The 24,455-nt window shown below is 41.0% G+C and overlaps 1 protein-coding gene across 1 annotated transcript in view; it reads right to left on the bottom strand.

Moving 5' to 3' along the window:
- Nucleotides 1-24,455, bottom strand: part of LOC108683310 — a 35,358-nt gene that overhangs the window by 2,417 nt on the left and 8,486 nt on the right. Inside the window, exons 7-18 of the mRNA XM_018172615.2 lie at nt 22,886-23,014; nt 19,019-19,166; nt 18,118-18,303; nt 17,612-17,771; nt 10,582-10,678; nt 9,964-10,075; nt 9,669-9,793; nt 9,179-9,364; nt 8,242-8,400; nt 7,575-7,782; nt 7,336-7,405; nt 3,963-4,049 (exon numbers count right to left, since the gene is read on the bottom strand). Of these exons, the coding sequence (XP_018028104.2) occupies nt 3,963-4,049; nt 7,336-7,405; nt 7,575-7,782; nt 8,242-8,400; nt 9,179-9,364; nt 9,669-9,793; nt 9,964-10,075; nt 10,582-10,678; nt 17,612-17,771; nt 18,118-18,303; nt 19,019-19,166; nt 22,886-23,014 (1,667 nt within the window). The remainder of the gene's footprint in view (nt 1-3,962; nt 4,050-7,335; nt 7,406-7,574; nt 7,783-8,241; nt 8,401-9,178; nt 9,365-9,668; nt 9,794-9,963; nt 10,076-10,581; nt 10,679-17,611; nt 17,772-18,117; nt 18,304-19,018; nt 19,167-22,885; nt 23,015-24,455) is intronic.

The following is a 24,455-nucleotide window of genomic DNA, read 5'->3' on the forward strand; positions in this document are numbered from 1 at the left end:
CATCATCAGTAGCGGTACGGTCATGGTCATAATCAGTAGCGGTACGGTCATGGTCATCATCAGTAGCGGTACGGTCATGGTCATCATGAGTAGCGGTACGGTCATGGTCATCATCAGTAGCGGTACGGTAATGGTCATCATCAGTAGCGGTACGGTCATGGTCATCATCAGTAGCGGTACGGTCATGGTCATCATGAGTAGCGGTACGCTGAGTGGACTGCAAAGTGTGTGTGGGGGGGGGAGAGAGGGAGGATGTTTACCGCGGACCCATAGTAGATTTATTACCAGAGACAGGCCTGCCTTTCCTGCCAAGTACGACAACTGAGGTGCAAATCTCGATTAAATCTACGGAAAATTCACGGACCTGTTGTTAAAAACGAATATAACTACCACCAGAAAAATTATTCAGAAATGCTTGGTATAGCGATCAATGAAGAATAACGAGTTAAACAAACTGGTATCGCGAAAACGTTAGAAAAGTCGCTCGTTTTTCGATCCTCATGGTTCAAAATTTTCGTTAGCGATAACACTGGTAATACAAAGTTTACATAATTTATCTTAATGTCCACAGATTGAAAATAATTAGCCAGGATAGCATTCCAAATTTCAGATTTTTATCTTATTCATTAGAGGAGTTATGTGTCGAATTCATAGTTAAGAATCCCCATAGACGACTACCGCGGCTGAGCGCGTTGAACGGGCCTCTTAAGGCGGCGAGAAAACTAAGTGAATTCTCAGAGTTTAAATCAGTCTTTGTTAAGAAGGATGCTACCCCTTTAGAGAGAGCAAATTTTCGCAAGAAATGGCAAGAGAGACTCAGGCGGAAAAACACGGAGACTCAGGTCAACCCCTCTCACGATGTCACGATAACACCGGCCGCACACGGTCAGTCAGCGGAGCTGGTAGGCAAGTAAGAAGTCATGTCCATAGATTCAGGCCTATAAATAATGTAAGAAGTAAACGCATGCTTCAAAGTGAATGTGCACAAAAAGATTTAAAGTGTTTTTACACGAATTCGGATTCTGTTTTGAACAAAAAAGTGAGCTGTTAACTGTAATCAAAAACGAGTGCTTAGACATTATTTGTATTACATAAACACTCCCTAAAAATCACGGGCGAAAATTGTACCTGTTGAATTTCAGTTGCCAGGTTTTGATTGTTTTCATAACTTAAATGAAGAGCAGCGCAGTAGAGGTGTAGCTTTGTTGGTTAGAACCTCTTAGTACTAAACAGTCTTTGACCGAGCATGGCTTTCCGTAGGTTACACACGTTGATCGTTGGTGGTTTTAATCATCCAGACTCCAGAGCAAGACTGGACAGATGGATCCTCTCCAAGGGATGAGAATCACCCAGCATCCTTGTTCATGGAGTCTGTGAGAGACTCCTTCCTAGTCTAGCACGTTACTAAGCCAACCCATTATAGAAGTAAACAGACTCCCAATATTCTAGACCTGGTGTTTACTAATGATGAGTCAATGTTAGATGAGCTTCGTCACGAGGCTCCATTGGGCAAAAGCCATCACCAATCACTGTTTTTCAGTCTAAAGTGCAAGTTTGAATTTTGCGGAAGGCGACTATGATAAACTCCGTAAAGCAGTGAATGCAGTGAATATTTCGAACTGTATTAAGGGCATGAATGTGGCTGAGTCATGGTCATTTCTCAAGGACACGGTTATGTCTGCAGTGTACCTAAAATTAAGCTTGTTGGAGTCAAAAAACTCAGTGGATGAATAGTACAGTTCTAGCTAGGCTGATAACAAAGAAGGAAGCCTACCAGCGTTATTTACAGACTCATTGCGATGCTGACTATAACCTATACACAAGAGCTCGAAATCAAGCTAAAGAAAGCTGTCGCACCGCAGTAAAACCCACGAAAAAAAATATTGCTGAAAATGCAAAAAAGAACCCGAAAGCCTTCTTTTTGTACGCTAGCTCGAAGTGCAAGATAAAGGACGCTATTTCTGATTTGAAAGTAGATCAACAAAAGATAACCTCTGATGGGGGCGAGGCTAACGTTTTTAATCAGTTTTTCAGTAGCGTATCCACTGAAGAGGACTTGAACAGTATTCCAGCTATTGAGGAGCCCCCAGTCGGCTGTAAATGAACAAGTTTTGAAATACAAGAAGAGGTTCTCAAGCGCCTCATCGCTGTAAATCCAAACAAGTCATGTGGACCAGACGGTTTCCACCCCATGATTACTCAAATAGTTAGCAAATGTCCTAGCTGGCCCTCTGACGTCATTTTTTCGAAAAACTTTGAACGAAGGGATCTTGCCGGCAGACTGGAAAGAAGCTCGAGTGACACCATTATTCAAAAATATAACTCACTACCTACTCACTGCATTGAGGGACAGAGAGCGCATTTTCTCGTCGACGAAAACGTGAAGTCACGGATGGATGGACAGACAGACAGACAGACGGACGGACGGACGGACAGACGGACATGGCGAGCATTATAGTGAATTTTTTCCATAAATGAGAAAATACGCTAAAAAGGTGACAAAAGCTGCCGGGCAAATATCGCCCTGTCAGTTTGACAAGTGTTGTTTGCAAGGTAATGGAATCTGTTGTGAGGGATCGATTGATAGATCATTTGATGGCTAATAATCTCCTATCAGACTGTCAACATGGCTTTATTGCCGGGAGATCCTGCACCACTAACCCCTTGTCTACTCTAAACGAATGGACCCGCCTGCTGGACGAAAGGGAGCCAGTAGATGCAGTGTACCTCGATTTTGCCAAGGCATTTGACAGTGTCCCACATGAGCAGCTGTTGCGGAAATTGCAGTCTTTGGGAATTGACAGCAACGTACTCAAATGGATCAGAGATTTTCTAGTAGGGAGACGACAACGTGCCAGTATTAATGGGTCCGAATCAAACTGGGCTTCACTGCGCAGCGGCGTGCCACAAGGAAGTGTTCTCGGGCCTGTTTTATTCGTTGCGTTTATAAACGGTCTGCCAGAAGCTGGTGATGTTCTGGATCAAAAATGAGTCTCGCACAGACTCCAAGAACAGGGATGCTGGGTGAATCCCATCTCTTCGAGAAGATTATGTCCTTCATCCTTCAGTATAATGTCGAAGTCGACAATGGAAAAAGATTTAGGAGTTAATATCGACATTGAGTTGAAATTTTTCTAAGCAAATTGAAGGTCAAGTTAATAAGGCCAATAAACGACTTGGACTGATCAGACGCTCTTTCGGGTTCCTAGATGCAGAAGGGATGAAGCAGTTGTTTGTTGCTGTCGTGCGCCCGAACCTAGAGTTTGGAAACTTCGTTTGGTCACCGAAACTTGAAAAGGACAAAAATTCAATAGAGAGTGTTGTAAGACTTATCCTTGTGGAACAAGGATAATTCCGGGCTTGAAAGGCAAGTCTTTATGAGGAAAGATCAAAGATTAGGAAGCTTCCTAGCCTCAGTTATCGATGTCTGCGTGGGGAACTCATTGAAGCATATAAGTATACCAATGGCTTCTACAAGGTCCCAGAAAGATTACTAGAATTTGAAACAAGAACCAACACCAGACGACACGGCTATAAACTAAAAAAACTGCATTGTAACACATCCATGCGACAACATTTCTTCTCGCTTCGAGTCACCGACATGTGGAACAGCCTCCATGATAGCATCGTTGACGCTCCGAGTATGAACGCCTTCAAGAACAGACTAGACGAAGCTATGCAGGAGCATATGTTCAGTCTTAAAATGCCTTGAAAATTACGGACCAGGCAATAAGTCCAGCAGCTATCTCAATCAATCATCAGTTATGGAAAGATCAGGTTCAAAAGGCCGGATCCCTTGTGAATCAAGTCACGAAAAATTCAAGAATCGGCAACAGGCCATGGGCCTATTTCTTCAGTGCCGACACTTCTATTATATTCTATGAACAAGAATCGGCAACAGGCCATGGGCCTATTTCTTCAGTGCCGACACTTCTATTCTATTCAATGAATGCAAGCCTGACCTGACAGTCATGTCTGCAGTCTCCCAACACGTGGCCAGCACGACGGTTTGAGGCGGGACGGTGTCGCCAGCATCACATTCTGCTGGACTGAGAACGGACTAGAAACATGCAACGATGAAATGAAATAATAACTTGAATGAGTCAATGAAATACAATTATACTCATATATTAGTATAGGTTGGCAAAATTTGTTCCTTTAAACAGGTTTCATTGAAGACCAGAGAATTCGCTTTATTGGCAATTTTCTTATTAGTTTTTCCAATAGATCGAACAATATTTTTCGTTTGCACTGGTAAATTGAAAATAAGCGTACCGATGGACATTTTTATTTATTTACCGACGTTTCGAATGTTTCAATCATTCAGTATCAAGTTGAAAGGTGCATTGAGTGACGAAATTTGGGTTGACATAAGTACAAAATCATGTAAATACGATACTACTCAAAAAACTCAAAAACTACTCAATATTGGTTGGAAATAATGCCTAGTCACTAAAATATTAAGATGAAAAAATATCAAAACGCCAAAAGACACTCCGTAAACAGTCTCAAGGTTCTGACAAATCCTGTAGCTTGTAGGTTGATGGCTGGGGTCCTATCCTTAATGATGAGGGACTCGGCTATCACGAGTCGGTTGGCGTCGGGGCGTCTCATGACGACGCTGGTGCATTCTTCGAGCACCGCCCGAGCGATGGTCTCGTTGTGGGCCTCCATCAGGTGGTTCCTTGGTCCACCAGACTGAAGGTGGCACGTGAGACGTTGGCTTAATGAAATAGTTGCGAGTCCGATGTAGTCCATATGAGGGAGAAGTCTTAAACCTTCTCCATTGCAGGAAAACTTAGACTATATTGGTCTCTTGGAAAACTCCCGTTTTTTGCAGGGGTTATTGTTCATTACAAGATGCTGTATTTTCTTGCTTTTGTAATAGATCAGTAGTTTAATTTTATTGTTAGTTACGCTCACGATGTTGTTGTGAACGATGGATTGGAGGATCCGTTCATCTGCTTTATAACCGCTGGTCATTTGATCCTCGTAGTAGATGGTTGTGACGTTTGCGTTAGTTTCTGATTTGTTGTTGAGCCTGTTTTGGCTCGCTCGAAGTTTTGAAATTAATGTATCGATTGTTCTATTTGTAAATCCATTATTGACTAAAATTCTTTTGCAGTTTTTCAGCTCCGTTTTCAAATCATTTTCAGAGGAGCAGGTTTTGAGTGCACGTTGGATGAGAGCACTTATTGCGCTTCCTATGTAGCGCTCTGGTCATTCGTTGGTGGCGTTCAGGGCTTCCCGCGGCATCTGTGGGTTTCCAGTATACTTTGGTTACGAATGAATTAATTTTAGCTTAGACGGCTATATCTAAAAAGGGCAAAGTACGATTTTGGCCGAACTCGTATGTAAACTTCAAGTCAGAATTCATTTCAAAGGCCAGTCGCAGATTCCTCAGCTGTCCTTCATCTCGAACCACAACGAAGATATCATCGACATACTTGCAGTACAATTCAGGCTTGATCTGTTCATCTGAATTAAAGTACTCGATTTTCGATTTCGCACATACAGTATAGTACTCAGCAGAAGTAGGACAGCCCATGGTTACGCCGTTGGTTTGTCGGTAAATTTTGTTGTCAGGAGCACGGTAAGGTGATTCGGAAGTGCAGAGTCGAGGAGATTGAAATTCTCATCCAACTTTACCGGCTCCACCAATACCTAAAAAAATTATCATCGATCTCCTTCGACTCTGAACTTCCGAATCACCTTTCCGGGCTCCTGACAATAAAATTTACCGACAAACCAACCGCGAAGCCATGGGTCCTACTTCTGCTGAGTACTTTATGTGCGAAATCGAAAATCGAGAACTTTCAGATGAACAGATCAAGCCTGAATTGTACTGCAGGTATGTCGATGATATCTTTGTTGTGGTTCGAGATGAAGAACAGCTGAGGAATCTGCGACTGGCCTTTGAAATGAATTCTGTCTTGAAGTTTACATACGAGCTCGGCCGAAATCGTACTTTGCCATTTTTAGATATAGCCGTCCAAGCTAAAAATAATTCATTCGTAACCAAAGTATACCGGAAACCCGCAGATGCCGGGAGAGTCCTGAACGCAGCCAAAAAAGGCCCAGATCGCTACAAAAAAGCGCAATAAGTGCTCTCATCCAACGATCACTCAAAATCTGCTCATCTGAAAATGATTTGAATACGGAGCTGAAAAATTGCAAAAGAACCTTAGTCAATAATGCATATAGAACAATCGATACATTAATTTCAAAACTTCGCTCGAACCAAAACAGACTCAACAACGAATCAGAGACTAACGCAAACGTTGCAACCATCTTCTACGAGAATCAAATGACCAGCGGTTATAAAGCAGATGAACGGATCCTCCAATCCATCGTTCACAACAACATCGTGAGCGTAACTAACAATAAAATTAAACTACTGATCTATTAAAAAAACAAGAAAATACAGAATCTTGTAATGAACAATAACCCCTGCAAAAAACGGGAGTCTTCCAAGAGACCAATGCAGTCTATAAGTTTTCCTTCAATAGAGAAGGTTGTAGACTTCTCCTTCATATGGACTACATCGGGCTCACAACTACGACATTAAGCTGACTTCTCACGTGCCACCTTCAGTCTGGTGGACCAAGGAACCACCTGATGGAAGCCCACAACGAGACCATCGCTCGTGCAGTGCTCGAAGAATGCACCAGCGTCGTCATGCGATGCCCCGACGCCAATCGACTCGCGATAGCTGAGGCCCTCATCATTAAGGATAGGACCCCAGCCATCAACCTGCAAGCTACAGGATTTGTCAGAACCTTGAGACTGTTTTCGGAGTAAGTTCTGGTGTTTTGATATTTGTTCATCTTCATATCTTAGTGATTAGGCAATATTTCTAACCAATTTTGTTTTTCGAGTAGTATCCTATTTACATGATTTTGTACTTATGTCGGCGCAAATTTCGTCACTCAATGCGCCTTTCAACTTGATAATGAATGATTGAAACATTCCAAACGTCGTTAAATAAATAAAAATGTCCATCGTTACGCTTATTTTCGATTTACAGTGCAAACGAAAAATACTGTTCGATCTATTGAAAAAACTAATAAGAAAATTGCCAATAAAACGAATTCCCCAGTCTTCAATGAAACCTGCTTATATACAAATATACATGAATACAACACAATCAATGCGACATGAGAAAGGGACGAGTTAATGTAATGCGACGACCTACAAAATTTTTTTTTGTGATGCGACGACCTACAAAAAATTCGGTAGAAACGGTGCTAACAGAAATGGACATGATTAAGTTAATATTTTCGCGACAGGAAGCGAAAATAACAATAACATATCTAACCAAAACGTTTGCCTTACTCATTCAGTGCTCCACAGGAGAAAACAGCGAAGCTCACATTACTCGTGGCGACGACGCTACATCCAGATACTGAAAGTAATACTTTTTTATTTTACAGCTTCATCAGCAACGCTATCTTGACATTAAAAAAATTTCAAACCATCATAAACTTTTCTATGAAAATTTTACAACAATAAAATTATAGTCACACTAAATATTCATAATCAAGGATTTTCCGGTGTTGACGAATAATTTTTACCGGGCCTCGACATCGTCGGTACATTCCTCTCTGTGGTCGATGAAGGCATCACGGGCCTTTGTTTATCAGGTATCTTGTTCTCCTGGAACACCCGGTTGATGGCGCTGAGAAGCGGGTATTTGCCGTTGCCACACACGCCTCTGAAGTCGTCCGTGTCGACCGACCACACGCTAATACCGTTCACACCATGGCTGAGCGCAAGTCGAACCTGGAGAAATGTTTTTTATTCATCGTCATCCGTCGTCGTCAAATGTTTCATCGTCATCTGAGAAGACAAAATATATTATTCATACATGAATATTTCATACATCGAGCGTTCAGTAGTCCGTCTATCTTGCGTCGTGCATGAACGTGTCCTATTACCACAGCATTTTCATGACATTTAATTCCGTTATTTTACGACATTAAATAAATATATACATGATAACAAATTCGTAGTTAAGTTAAGTTACAACAATTAAGCAATGTTTTTCCAATGTATCATAATCAGGGAGTCAGACCAAGCAGGGAGTCAGACCACTTTATGTACATAATTTAAACCAGACGCTTGCCCTACTAAAAAACAGGAAGTCAATACGGTCAGGCTCCGAAATTATTGATTATTTTTTAAACATTCATTAACACATAATAAGATTTAGTCACAGACTCTCTTCCTTTATGAACATACCCTTTCTTCAATAGTTGTGACGTTGTCAAAGCCGGCCCACTTATCGTCTTTGTACATGTACGGCACTCGATGCTGCTCATGCCAGTCAATCGTCCAGCCTCTAACAACGTATTGGTTCTGTTGTTGGCGTCTGTCTTGTTCAAGCTGCATCTCGCATATCTTGCAGCAAAATACAAGTTAATCAATGAGAAAAATGTAGCGGAATATATTCACCAGCATATTAGAGACAGAAATCTATGTTCCATAGTAGAATTTTTTACCGCGTATAACCAAATAACCTGTCCAATGCATGTCCACATTTAAAAAGCTCCTGATTAAAACAGGTTAGCCTATAAACAATTATTATGTGCTTAAAGTCTGAATGCGCTTAAAGGGTTAAACATTCCTCGCACATAAACTCAGTTCAGAGTTCAGCGTTCGATGACGTGAAAGTGAGATAAGTTCAATGACGCCGATAAGTGAGATTTCAGCACAACACCCAAGGATTTAGAGAGCCACATACTCATGAGATTGAGTCACATCATTTACATATATTCACAATAGTTTGTGACACCGAGAATCAAATGTGATTTATAGTGAGGTAAGAAATTTCGACGAATTAAATAAAGAAACTTTCTGTTAAGACGTTAGTTTTTGTTCAATCGAGGTAATAATAATGTCAAGTAGAACGGACGATCACGGTAAACAAGTTTTGGGCCTTCATTTAACATACGACGCAAATGATAACTTTTTCTTTTAATTTCGTTGCAGCTGGTGAACTTATTCGTTCGAGAGGTTGAAATTACTATTTTCAAGAGAAACTTTTATTCGCAAGTAAAATTCACAACATTGAGGAACTTGCCAAACCGTGGTACATTATAACAATAAGTTGATAATACTGAGGTTGACTTAGTTAAACCAAGCCACCAATATAATACAATCTTCAACCTCTTCTTACCTCATTGTATCCAACGTAGCCGACAGACTTGGTGTAGGGTCCTTGGAAGCCCGTGTTGAAGGTAGGGGCTCCGTAGTAGTTCTGTGTGGGGTCTCGCAGTATGAAGGTGGTGGAGAATAAGGGGAGGCTCACTGCTATCTTGTGAGCGGGCACTCCACCTGCCAACACTGCGCGCAAGGCCGAGTCCTTGGCAGAAATATTGTAGATTGGTACATATATTCTAGTAGAAGAAACTTCATGGACATTCACACAATGAGATTACATTTTTCTCGATTTAAGAGAAACATTCTTTGGCTATGTTAAGGAACATAGAAAATAATTTCAATTAATGTTGGCATCAACATTTAATAATTTGTCGATAAAGTTTTAAGGGCGAAAAATTTCACGTACGATTAATCAAGTTATTAATATATATATACGCATTCATCTAGAAGTAGAGGGTACAAAATAAATTCACAACATGTGGTAATTTCAATTTCTAAATACCGACCATGTTAAGCGTGACTGCATCGTTAGATTGCACTCTCTCCTCATCGCTGGGGAAGAGAGGAGATGTGTGCCCGGCTCGGCCTTCCCAGTTACCGTGGAAGTTGTAGGCAAGGATGTGCACCACGTCTGTAGAAGTGTTTTTGCTATGAAACAGCATTGCTGTTTCATATTGCTGTTCCGTCGCGCAATTCCATTTGTTAAGTTAAACTTAGCTATTCAATGAATCTCACTTAGTACATGCACAGTAATCTATGTAAAGGTTGAAAACTCATCAAGACCTGAAACAACAATCTCACCTGCAGCCTTTACTATGGCAGAAAGGTCGTATCCCTGCCTTAAAAAGGAGCTTCTTCCACTCACAGTAACGCCTAGGTAGTAACCAAGAGGTGCAAAAGCCTCAGAAAGTTCCTGGAAATGCAATATTTTTTTTTGTAAGTTTTATTGTCACATTTCAAATAACTGGCATTGAGACCTCCAGAAAAAGAAAGAGTTTGTGTGGTTCAATCTTTCAGGATTTGATGCAAATTTTGCTAAAGTTCCTAAAGCATGGAACTCTAAAATAATATTCCAGCGAAGAAACTGCATCTCAGAAAATAATACAAGTTCATCACGTACAGAAAAAAATCGTAAGGTAATTTTTGCTGCGATCATATTTTTGGGTGAATTGGATTTATTTGGATAATTTGAAGGGTATGGAACTTAATCCTACAATACTATGGAACTTTATTCTAGCTCTGGTATTTTTAGAACTCAAAATGAACTCAGCTTGTATGCATTGATGAGGAGCTTAAGGCACCATAAACTTTGGATGGTTAAAAACAGTTCCCGCGTTGAATTCCAAGCATTCAAACAATTCAAATGAAAATCCAGAAGGTATACGGAGAGTATCCTGCGTTTATAAAACACGTACTGACCTGCACGAGGAGGGCGAAGTTTTCTCTGTCTTCAGGCTTGCCCCCGCGGAAGGTGGGGTCCATCCATGCCAGATCAATGCCGTCCAGCAAAGTTCGTCTGTTGGGTCGATAACCAACGGTTACAAAATTTTTTAGCATATTAATAGAGATAAAAAACATGGTAGAGGCGTGCTATATTATATATCTTTTAACCATAATGGATCACCCGCTCAACGGATGTTACCAAATTTAACATGAGGTCCGGAATAGTGACAATTCAAATATATAAATATTCGTATATATCATTCGGTCTGCGCCACCGCAGAGAACGAGTTCGTTGTCAATTGAAATATAATATTTTGAAGTAGTAGCAATGCCGTTGTAGCTTATTAAATGACTTTGAATTTATTCGTTTGCAGTTTGATCTGTATGGATTTAAGTGCAATAACTTATATTATGGTTTCATTGTGCAGTTATCCCTGCCAAAATTTAGGCGCGGCTATCATTCGCTTTTCGGTTGCCGCTCTCGGATCAGAGATGAATCAGACATGAGATGGCCGCCTCCCCTAATCAGCCTCCCAAAAGGTGCTATTTTGGCAGTTCCATGGTAAAAAATATAAGGGTCAAATGACACACGAAATCAGTGCCTGGTAATGCCACCATTGGCTTGCCCTGCTCAGTAGCTGGCATTAGTTCTTAGCACGAGCGTGACAAGCCTCTGATTCAAAAAACTCATATACGATGCAAGAGTAGGCGCACGAGTTTCTAAACGCGTGGGTTTCACCACTCATGCATTGCCTGTACGTCAACGTGTGGACGTTACGTTTCCTTGATTTGAATGTTTTTTTTTTTTTGCTCACGCAAACAGCTTCAAAACTTTTGGGACAATATTTTGAAACGAAATTTTAGGGTCGCGCCAGCGTATGAGCGAGCTTCATTACGCGTGCAATGATTATATTATCCATCGGCACGCGACCATTACGCGTGCTAACACGCGTGCGTTGCGTTGTCTTCGACCCACATGCCCCGCGTTCATGTCAAGACTCAAGACGCTTGCGATACGTTTCAGTGAACACTCTAACGTTACTCTTGCGAGAACCTTCTTGCGATATGTGTACATGAACACGCGTGCATTGCTTATACGTCGAGATGCGTGTATTGCGTGTGTTCACGAAAACACCTACGTTTCAGAGGCAGAGGTACCAAAACAATCTCTTTTATACTCGCTAATAAGGAGTGGGAGGTTAGTTATCAACTAACCGGCTTTAGACAAAGCACTAAAGCCCGTCCACACCTTCAAACTTATAGTCAGTCTTGCATGTCATGCCAGGTTTGACCGATTTTGACGCAAGACTGAAGAGCGTCCACACGCTCAAACTTTCCTTCAGTTTTCAGTGCGTTCACGACAATGGAGGAGGTAGTGCTGCTCGCTGCAGTGATCGCAGCGTGCGTCACCATAATTAGGTTAGAGCGATGCAAACGTACGCGGTGGTCCCGAAAATGGTTTTAAAAAAATACCACAATGAGAGTTGATAGACAGCATCCCCACCAGCACCAGACAGCATTGACGACTTCATTTTGGCACATTCTTTTCAATAAAGAGTATAGTTTCTTCGTTACAAAGCCTTTGTTTGCTGTATAATCAACTTCTTTGCACTTAACTATCAATGCCGCATAGGCCAGTGCTCTCTTGTTCCTGTGACTGAAGCTTTATGATTGAATTTACCATAAACATGGGAAACTACGATATAATTCAATGAACTCGCCAAAATAAATCGTGAAACCAGTGTCGGAGATCCTGGGATATGAAAGACTAGAGATAGCGAGGAACAATGACACATCTCTCATCATCAATATAGACTGAGATAGCGTATAAGTTTGACCAATAAGTCGGTTGCCCGTCCACACGCTCAAACTTATCGCCAGTCTTGCATGAACCCAAAGGTTTCGCCCATCCGGCTTCTCCAGGTTTGTCAAACCTCAAACTCCGCCCACCCGTCATGCACGTCAAACTTTGAGCGTCCACACGCTCCGTCTTGTCGTCAAACCTGGCATGACATGCAAGACTGACGATAAGTTTGAACGTGTGGACGGGGCTTAAGCAGTGAAAGGTAGTTCAGACTGCGCAGGCGCTGATCTTGAGCAGTGATACACTGTTCTTCGTCACTTGCGGACGTCGGTTGATGCACGCATAACGCATCTCATTCGAATTGTGTAATCTTATCGTGTATAGTGAATAAGTGAAGTCTACATCTTGCAAACAACTTAGTGTTAAAAACTGAATATTACCGTTTATAACATTTTCAGCAATACAAATTCCTTACTTATTGCAGTCCAGTGCTTTCTAAAGTGAGGTTCGTTGCAATACTTCTCGTCGGGAGGCGGCATTCATCATGACTGCGCAATTTGAATTGTGAGTTCAAGATTTTAGCAGCGGTTGAAATTTTCAACTTTGGGTATGTCGATACGAGAATGTTATTTAAGCTGCTCCTGTTCATATGCTTAAGGCCCTAATTTCTAAATCAACGCATCAACTGAATCAATTTGTGCAGTCGGAACTCGAAAGTTCATCATTGCCTAGGATGCTACCTACCTAACCAACAGTCGACACCACTGGGCGGGTCAGCTGATTGACTGAGCTGAACAGCTGGATGGAACAGGTTGCAGAGCGTATACCGATTATTCGCAATCGCTAGTAAGTTAGTTGCTTTTGTTCCGTTCTATCTACTCTATTTCGTGGTGTTGTTGTTCGCCCTCCCCGTCCCGCGACAAATGCGGGACGGGGCCTACATCCATTCCTGCGGCCAGCCCAACCTCTCTCCCCAGTGCGCCAACAGGCCAGCCGCCTTGATGGGAGAGCTCCACAAAACCAGGGGCGACAAGGGCGTGATCAGCTCCGAGCAGCCGAATAGGTGGTTGGTGTTGTGTTCATGTCTGTGACAGAGTGGACAAAGAGAGGACGGATGTGTGACTGGATCTATCTTGTGTAGGTATTGGTGTAGTAGGGGGGACTTGTTTGTGCGGAGTTGTGCTAGTGCTCGGCGTGTGTGTCTGGGTAAATGGGTTTCTGAAGGGTCTATGGCCGGAACTGGTGCCGAAAGTACAGCATTATTTGGTAGGTTGTCTATGTAGAAAGTTGTGATTGTAGTGTGTATTTGTTTCTTGTGTCTGTTTAGTGTTTCTGTTGTGGCTTGATCTGGTTCTATGAGTATGTTAGTGGTGTAGTTTCTATTTGTGAAGACTGTTTGTTTCATAAGTCTGGGTGGGTTGTGAAGTTGAGTATGAGTGTGAAGTGGGTGGGTCGGTGCTTGAGCTTTTAGTCTGAGTTGGGATGCGTAGAGTCTGAGGTGCTGGTCTATTGGCAGCGTTTTTGTTTCTGTGTGTAGGTGACTTTGGTTGGTATCAGCTGTACAACCTGTTGCAATGCGGAGTGCAATGTTTTGGATTGTTTGTAGTTTGTTTGTGTGAGTTTGTGCTAGGTTGGGGGACCAGATGGTGCTGCCGTATTCTATTAAAGGTTGTGTTATAGTTTTGTTGGTGGTGAGTAGGACTTCTTTTTGTTTTCCCCAGTTTATTGATGTGAGAGATTTAAGAATTTTTAATGTTTTAGTTGCTTTGTTGTGTGTGTTACGGATGTGGGTATTGAAGTTTAGTTTTGGGTCGAATGTGATTCCTAGTATTTTTGGGTGTGATGGTGGGAATTGTGGTATTGTCTATGGTAAGGTTTAGTATTTTCCTGTATTCAGCAGGGTCAGGTGTGAAAAGTGTGGCTGTGCTTTTGGATGCGTTTAGTTGGAGGTTGTCTCTGATAGTCCAGTCGTGTATCTGTTGTAGGAATGGTTGTACGTATACGTTGTTCTGCAATTTTGTAGTTGTGGTGTGATGAGAAAATGGTGATGTCGTCTGCATAGGTAATCATGTGCACATCTGTGGGCGGAGTGGGGAGGTCTGAGGTGTATATGTTGAAAAGAGTGGGTGAAAGGACGCCCGCTTGTGGGACGCCTGTTTTGAAATTCTGCTGCTTGGAAGTGGTGTTATTGAAAAGTGTGTAGCCTTTTCTTCCTTTTATGTAATTGGATATGTATTTCGTCAATGTTGATGGAATTTGAATGTTCGAGAGTTTGTCTATTAACTTGTGTATGTTTACTGTGTCGAAGGCTTTGGACATGTCTAGTGCTATTGTAATGGTTCGTGAAGGTGGTTGTTTCTGATTGAATCCGCTGGTAATATGTTGGGTAAGTGAGTGTAGGGCAGTGACTGTGGAGTGATTTCCCTTGAAACCGTATTGGTGAGCTATTTGTGGAATGAGAGGCTGAATGATGTTGAGTATGATTTTTTCTAATGTTTTAGAGATAGGGCTGAGGAGTGATATTGGTCTGTAGGAAGAGCCTAGGGAAGTGTCGTTGTTGGGTTTGGGTATGGGTATGATCTTGGCTAGTTTCCATGGGTGTGGGATGATGTTTTTGTTTATTGCTATGTTGTATATTTTGGTAAGGTATGATGGTTAGGTGTTGAATGTTGATGTTATCAGGGCCCGTGGATTTATTGGTCTTACTATTTTTAATTGCAGAAATGGTCATATCTGTTGTGATGGTCATCTGATCTTTTCGTAGGTTTTTGATTATTCTGTCTATTTTTCTGTAGTGAGGGCAGGTTTGGTGTTTTGTTATGTTTATTAATTGGTTGTTAAAAGATTGTGCTTTGTCTTTGGAAGTGTGTGCTATTTTATTTGGGAAACGAATGGATTTGTTTGGTTGAGTGGGAATGGTTTTGTTTGATAGTTGATGTATTGTTTTCCAGAGTATATGGCTATTGTGTTTGTTGTCCAAGTGTTGCTCCAGATGTTCTCTCCAAATTTTTGTCTTATAGTCTTGTATGGCTCTGTCAATTTCTCTGTTTAACTGCAGTAGTTGCGGGTCTGTGTGATTTGCGGTTCTGATTTGATTTCTTTGAGTTATGAGAGCTCTAATGTTGTCTGGGAGAGGTGGTTGATTTGTTTTTATTTTGCCTTTGGGAATGTTGTGTTTGTCCGCTTGAATTATGATGTTTGTGAGGGTTTTGTTTGCGACGTGAATATCGGTTGGGTCTGCTATGTTTTCTAGTGCCGATTCTATTTCAGTTAAAAAGGAGGCCCAGTCGGCTTTGTGGTAGTTGGTGTATTTTTTTGTTTATTGTTGTAGTCGGAAGTTTGTTTTTGTTCTGTAGTCTAGTAGTATAGGTAGGTGGTCTGATGAAAGTTCTGTTTGGGTAGTCCAGGTAATGTTGTTTGCTATAGTGTCAGAGGCTGTGGAAATGTCGGGAGAGGTAGGTTGTTGATTGTTTGTGGTGGGTAGACGAGTAGGTGAATTTTGGTTGAGAATAATGTGATTTGAGCTCTGTATGATGTCTTCTATTAGTATGCCTCTGTGGTCGTTGTAAGGTGAGTGCCAGGAGTTGTGGTGGGCGTTAATGTCTCCTGTGATGATTGTGTTTGGCTTATTGGTAATGTGGATTAAGCATTCGGTGATGAGTTAATCTATATGGTTGTGTTCGTTCGAGTCGTCAGGTTTCATTATGGAGTTACATTCAAGTATAAGGATGAATTTGGTTATTTCTGAAGAACTACAAATACGAGGATAGATTCAGGAAATTTCCATCGAGCTCAGCAATATTGGAATAGTATTAGACGTAAGAAATGCTTCTATTCTTCATTTTTCAGCAGTTACAAGCAGTATTTTCAGACCCCGGTAAAATTGTTTGCTAGACGAATGGTTTCTTCAACCAAAGAACTGTTCAGCTTTAAGCATATGTCTGCATGCTTGAGCTTATTGCTCAAGCTGTCAAGCAGAAGATAGCTTTTGAACTATCACTTACAAGAAGCCCCTCTGTGAGCAACATATTTGATTTGAGGATTTCCATAACTATCGTTTATTCCGCTTTTTATTTGATTGTTTCTCCAGGAATTTAGAGTTTAGATGATAACTTTAATGCTTGTAAATAACTACATGTGAAACTCAATACTGTCATTGCAGCAGCCGAGGATGGATGCAAAAAGATCCTCACTTGCTATGAAGTGTGAACAACTGAAAGCTGCAATCAAGTTAGTGCCGTAACTCGATTTTGTTAAGATTAACATGTGCTACTCCCTTCTATTGTGTGGTCTTTCGTCAATGGACGCAGAAATTCGAGGCCCTTGCAGAACTGTTTGCTCGATAGAAATTTAATGTGACGAAAGTTACATGAAATGAAGCGGCAAATAATTAAACGATTATTTTAAAACACAACGTTGTTCAATCAGCAGGATGCATGGATTTGATAGGAGAAATTGGATTGACTTGCATTACCTCGAATCAGTGATATTGATGTATCGATTGATTTTTTTATTTGCGATTATTGCCCTCATTTCTAACCACGCCATGTCGTAAGAGTTACTAGCTGTAAACGTCTTTGCATAAAATTGAGCCTCTGATAGACTGCTCTGATATTAAAACTAAGCGACTAGTGCTATATAGACTGCATATATATAACGTGTAGAGATTGAAATTCCCCCTCCCTTCCCCCCATAAGGGGGGGAAGGGAGGGGGCATTTTTAACGCACTTTTCAGATTCGGCCGTGTCTGTCCCCAACGTATCAGGTACCAAATATGCGCGCCCCACGATCGCCCCAAGCTCGATGGGTAATTTCACAAGATTCCATTTCGGCGCTTATTTTGCTCCGGCAACCGGAACCTAAAGCGGACACAGAGCTTCTAATTTACGTCGCAACAAGAACTTGAGGCGTCCTTGTGCCAGCGGCTGACAGGAATAAAAGTTTCGATAGGGTATAGGCATGAACCACAAGAGATAAACATCGTCGTGAGTAGAAAAAGCCTAAAATTTTTACTTGCCTACGTGACTCGCCTGATAAGGAACGTTCAACTAACGCGTGAATCGTTTTTTTGAGCCTGCATTAAATTCAACCATCGATTTTTCAGAACGAGGTTCATAATTTTGTTTTACAAAATGGATAAATTACAATACAAGACTAAGTAAAAAATAATGATGTAAAAACTATTGCTAAAGCACAACTCACAGCAAAAAATCAAGTACTGATGAGATGAATTTTTTTCTGTTTTCCGCTGTAGCCACCATCCTGGAGAATTTCTCAGAACCTTCGTTGTAACCCCCCACGGCCACCGTAAGTACGATGCTGGGATTCAGGGTTCTTAGCTGACGCAATTCGTCGTAGACTCCTGCATAAACGCATTAGAGAGGCCGATCAAAACGTTTGCATTGCCAACTATAGTGAGACAAAATTCACCTCCAAGATCCACCTCACTTGATTCAATTATGATAATAAGAAAATTGCTTTCGCTTGACTAGCGTATTCAGATAATTGAATCTAAACAATGAATCGAGAATTCTAAATTCTAAGAGGAATAGAGAATGCAATATCATCTGTATTTTATATGCGAAGATAGAGGACATAAATTGTGCCTTGCTTATACTAACTTATACTGATAGAAAGTGATGTACACCATAGTATGGACTAAAAATCTTATAGAAAGTCGTCTAACTTGACCAAAATTGAATATTTACCCCGCTGCAGGAGGTGAGGATCAAGATCGACGATTGTAAGTTTGGACTCATCAAGTCCAACGAAGCTGAAGATAATGTGAGTGCAGAGGCTGGTGTCGATGTCGGATATTTTGAACTTGCCCAGAGATTCCCGGTACACTGACCAGCTTTGGTAAAAACACGCTACCACCGCAGGCCTTTGTGGTTCTAATACAAGAAGAGGGGGGAAATGCATACGCTGTAAAGAATATGAAACTGCAATGATGAGACATTAAAGGCATGCAGTAAACAGAGTACACATATCAGAATTGAGCAATGAATAAAAGTTCCCTTAATTAGATAATGCGTCATAGGAGCTACAATTAAATTAACGAATTGCTGTAATTACTCAGAATGTTCCTTTGCAAAGACCGCTCAAAGCGACCAACCATAGGCAGTGCGTTATCATATAAACAAATAAGGAAAAAATGAAGTTCACGAATTAATAATGTACTATAACAGAATGAAATCCAGCTTTAATGCATGTGAGTAGGCCCCAATAGCTGAAAACAAAGCAGTAAAACATGGCCATGACTGTATTTGAACATTGAGTAACAAAATCTTCAATAATTCAATAATTTATTCGAATAAAAAATGACGAAGAGATTGATACGTTATAGAACATGAAATTTCAGTTCATTACGTCAGAAGGAATGTTTTTCTCACCTCACTTTTAGTCATGTATGAATTTTGTACGTAAAATTAGTCGCTAGCATCAAGGCATGCTTTTACTCAATGTGTAATAATTTTCAGGCAGTTGTAATATTTTTATAATTGGACCTTGATTAAAGCGAACAAAAATGATTTCGAATTCAAAGTCAAGTCGTAACATAAATAAACAATCACGATATGTTACAGTAACTAATAATCATTATAGACTCACGATTGAGTTCGATGCTATAATCCCGCATCTCAGCGTTGATCGTCCTGAGGAGCGGATACTTGCCGGCCAGGCATTCGCCTCTGAAGTCGTCCGTGGATATGGCGAACGCACTCACACCGCGCAGGTGCAGATTCTTTGCCAGGTCTATCTAAGCAACATAAATTCATTGAATGTATTCAATAAATTTAATTCTATAAATTTATTTGAAAGCCGACTGTGTCGGCATAAGTTTTGTAGTGCATGATGTTTGATACTCCCATTTTATCGTATCAAGTGTGCTACTTCCAATTTGCGGTGGATGAAGCGCTGATTGCGTGCTCACAGGACTTGTCATTGTCACAAATTCTCGTGCTTTAAACAAGTACTTGCTCCATGAAATTAGTTTTACCAGCAGTAGTACTCTACGCAACTATACTCAATATAAGCGTTCTTTGAATGATCTAGCTAAGCTATAGATTGTTTCAGATTTTGTTGACGGGCGTCTCTACCGAGTGAAATGAGCAGGGTTTCTTTCTATGGAATTGTAAGCAAGTATAAGTGAAGTTTTGACCACACTCTTTTCCTTAACAATTAATTTATGAGATCTGCTACACGCTACTGCAACAAAATAAATTATTAGTGAATGATGCAAGCATAAACACCAACTCCATTGACATTAATAAAAATGGGATGATATTTTGTGCCACGCTGCAGGGAAAGGAAATACTAAAAAGGAGCTGAAGGATACAGGAACTGAAGGATACAGGAACTGAAGGATACAATAACTGAAGGATACAGGAACTGAAGGATACAGGAACTGAAGGATACAAGAACTGAAGGATACAGGAACTGAAGGATACAGGAACTGAAGGATACAAGAGCTGAAGGATACAGGAACTGAAGGATACTGGAACTGGAGGATACAAGAACTGAAGGATACAGGAACTGAAGGATACAGGAGCTGAAGGATACACGAACCGAGGGATACAGGAACTGTAGGATACAGGAACTGAAGGATACAAGAACTGAAGGATACAAGAACTGAAGGATACAAGAACTGAAGGATACAGGAACTAAAGGATACAAGAACTGAAGGATACAAGAACTGATGGATACAGGAACTGGAGGATGCAAGAACTGAAGGAAACAGGAACTGAAGGATACAAGAACTGAAGGATACAAGAACTGAAGGATACAGGAACTGGAAGATGCGGGAACTGGAGGATACATGAACTGGAGGATACAGGAACTAAAGGATACAGGAACTGAAGGATACAGGAGCTGAAGGATACAGGAACTGAAGGATAATTCAGTAACTGAAGGATACAGGAACTGAAGGATATAGGAACTGGAGAATACAGGAACTGCAGGATACAGGAACTGGAGGATACAGGAACTGGAGGATAATTCAGTAACTGAAGGATATAGGAACTAAAGGAGTCAAGGAACTGAAGGAGTTTAGGAACTGAAGGAGTCAAGGAACTGAAGGAGTCAAGGAACTGAAGGAGTCTAGGAACTGAAGGAGTCAAGGAACTGAAGGAGTCAAGGAACTGAAGGAGGCAAGGAACTGAAGGAGTCTAGGAACTGAAGGAGTCAAGGAACTGAAGGAGTCTAGGAACTGAAGGAGTCTAGGAACTGAAGGAGTCAAGGAACTGAAGGAGTCCAGGAACTGAAGGATGCAATTAAAGTCATTTCATTGGCTTTAAAAACCGTAAGGACTTTATGAAACTTACGGAAGTTATTTGAGGACTAATCATTATTTGATTATCATACTACTTTTGGTGATAACGAGCAGGACAGCATTCAATTATGGAAATTGCAACCAGCCATAACATTTATAAAGGAGTAAACTGAACTAGTTGAAATTAAATAATTGAAACATTTGAAATAAAGCATGTAATATGATAAATTAATGAGTTCGATTATTTCTAAGGCAACTTGAATAGAAACGATTAATAACGCATAAGAAATATAATTTGAAACATAAAATTTAAATTGAATAATTTCAATTATAACCAAATAAAATTGATGAGAACAAAAACAAGCACTTAACATAAATGCGTAAATTATTATTCCGTCCAAGTAATATAGACTTAGCTAATGCAGCAATACCTTATGAAGAAATATTTTGATGTAAAATTCAAACAAGACAATAAAATACCGAGATTTTAAAGAATTAAATAATAATAAATAAAACTCATCAAATAAATATTCCTGCTTACTAGAAATAGAAATTACCAAAAAATAGGATCAATTACAGCTACTTTTCTTACATGAAAATATTACTAATTCAACTTATTTATATGAAGCATACTAAAACGAGCTAAAAAATATATTATAAGTGAATAGTGAAATGAAAGTAACAATATTTGTGATAGAAGATAGTGATTAGAGCGTCGGTAATTCTGACTTCAGTTATATTAGACTGTGTAAAACGTAGGTTGAGGGTGAATTAATTAATAACATGAGTTTGAAAGTTATTGGAAATTAGAGACTGAGAAGGAATGAAGAATGAGAAGGCCACAGAAATTTGGGTTGAACTGTATAAAGCTTGTATAAGGTGCTATTGTTCTCGAGACCGTGAGACCGAGGGTTTGTTTATAGTTTGGAATGGCATGGGTATCACATGTGCTGGCCCTTGTGGAACTCAAAACTGTCGCCGCGTCTATTCGAGGGTATAGGCTAAAGTGTGGGCGACACCAGCGTATATAAGGACCCTAAAATTCGCGCCAAACGGTTGTTCCACGGAGGAGACCGTCACACGAGTACGGTCTGCAGTTTGCGGGCGTTGTGACGGCCGCGGCCGCGAGGCTGGCGGTTTTGCCGTTTTCGAACTTTGGATGTCGCAAGAAACCTAGACTCACCGAGGCAGCTACGATTCATGTGAGCACGCCGGAAATGTACAAAGGACGTCTGCGACTTCGACATATTAATGTAGGTCACCGTCAACATTAGGGCTGCGACTCAACCGCGAAACAGTACGCGAGGCCACGAGTTGTACAACGATTATAACACCCGCCGTCAGAAGAATCAAGATTTCAAGCTCTGCACAACAATTCTCATCGGTACGGTCAACATCCAGTACGGTCACAACTCTCATCAGTCCGGTACGGTCCCAGTCATCGTCAGTGTCGGTACGGTCACGATCACCAACCGCAAAAAAAGAGCAATGAGCACACAGCAAAACACTGCATCGACGATAAGACTACGCCACTATTCAGAAGTACGGTCGTTGTAATGTATAACAACCTACGGCCAGACTGACCGTGAGACATATATTGGGCCATGAAGAAAAAGTGAACGCGAGGACGCGCGGCTACAGCTGCGGTACGGCCCCGGAAAATACAGTTGCAAACGTGTACGCCAGTTACGGCCGTTTACAACAGCCGTCTTCTCAACGGAACAGTAACGAATAACGTTTCTGGTAAATAGAGAAGTTTGAGTGATGTTAACTGACAGGTTCTCAATTTTGATTGTGTACGGACTTTCTTTTTCATGTACTAGAGATATCTGTCAACGTAGGATATGAAATTAAATTTCCCAATTTAATATGAAATGTACCTGTGTTTCGTAACAACCCTCTCTCTGTACGATTTTCGCCGTAACCTATTCATATCGAGAACCTTCCTATGTGCCAAAGATTAAGCCACCTTGGCAACCAACCTGAGAGAATTACAGCAATTGACGAACAAGCGATAAAACTCATAATGTACGGTCAACATCGATACTTAAATTTCCATAAACCTAAGGAAAAATTATTTTCCTGTTCAAGAGGACTGAGAAACAAACTAGTTACTAGGCCTACCTAAATCAGTTCAATGATACGTTCACTTAAATCTCATCCCACACTGTCCAATTAAGAGTTTACCACTGCATGTAATAGCTCACTTTCTCAGTAAGAGACAGTGAGTCGTCATAGCCGATCCACTCCGTGCCACCGTAGATGTACGGTGCTCGCTGCTCCTGTTCACGGGCGATAGACCAAACTATTCCTTCCGACTCTATTCGCTTGCAGATCTGAAACACAAAAAAGATATTTTAAGTCGTGATTCAAATTAAATTTCTCATTAAAAATTATATTAATGATCAGGGCTATTTGCTTCAGAGTGATAATAATGATACCAGGAATTTGTCAATGCATATCACTCAATAAAGCCGGAATTATCCGCATTCTATCGCACATAGCATCACGAGTAACACAAGCTTAACCTGCATGAGTTCTTGTAAATGTTCGAGGCGACACTTCGTGGTCGTTTGGAGACTGATTTCGTGGATGCCATCGCATTAAACGTTGCCCCAAAGGCTGATATCTTCGCAATCAATTGATAGGGCGAAGTCAATCTATCAAATACTCACAAAAAAAACCAGTATTAAATAGGAAATGAAGATTTCCGAGCAGCGACGGACAGTATACCCTAATCACGAAACGTGCTAGCAGTACGCAAACTTGATTAAGGGGGGTTTCCTTATAGCCTAATATTTCTACGTTGATTAATCGAAGTTATTACTCAGTTTTTTACGTAACGTTACTGTTTTAGATACCTATTATTGTCAGGTTGGTTCCGTGGTGGTCAGTAAAGGCACGTTGTGAGTTCTCGATCCGGCAACCACGAATTAACAAAAGGAAGAATGGCAACAAATGGAAATTTCAAGCTTCCTATATTATAGATAAAATCCTACACCTTTTACAGAGCTGGATCACTGACAACGCATGCAATCTATACAGACAGAACAAATCTTCTAGATTCTAGAGGATAAGGTACATGAATTGAACAGCATTCTGGTCAATAGCAAGGATTATAATCGTTCTTACAAAATTGACCTATTATCAGAAAGTTAAGCACAGATCTAATAATTAGACACAAATTTAAAAGCAAATATCAGCACTGCCTCAATTAAATTCCTAACGGGTACATCAACGGGCTTTCGGACGAAGACTTATCGACGCAGGCTTAAGGCTTATCGACGCAGCCGTTACTTGCTTCGCGTCGTAGCCATCCTTTCCGATCCTAGCTTCCCCTCTCACGGCCGGTCCGACCGTAGAACTTATAACGACCGTACTTCAGAATAGTGGCGTCATCTCCAATCTGCGGCAGTGTTATTCCAAGATTTCTGCCGTGCTACTACTGCTGATGAGAAGATGCCTGGCTGCTGCTGGTGACGCTGAAACGTCTCCTCGATGATGTTCTTGATGCGGTGGTGCTAGTGCAGACTCTCGACCTTCAGTTAAGTCAATTTCGAGACTGGAGATTACAGCTGAGTCGGAACGATGCTGGAGCGTGGATTGTCGATTGGTTCTCTCACCATTAGCTGATCCACTCGAGTCTAGAGGATTGTTCGCGGGTATCTTCGAAATCCTTTTGTAAATCTTCTGTCGGCTTGTACATGTACTTAGACGTCGTGACAAAGTTGGTGGTCAGGGTAGTGTCGCATTGCTGGGCGAAACTGCCAACGGAAA

Source organism: Hyalella azteca, unplaced genomic scaffold, assembly GCF_000764305.2.
Source record: "Hyalella azteca isolate HAZT.00-mixed unplaced genomic scaffold, Hazt_2.0.2 contig16743, whole genome shotgun sequence".
Taxonomy (NCBI): Eukaryota; Metazoa; Arthropoda; class Malacostraca; order Amphipoda; family Hyalellidae; genus Hyalella; species Hyalella azteca.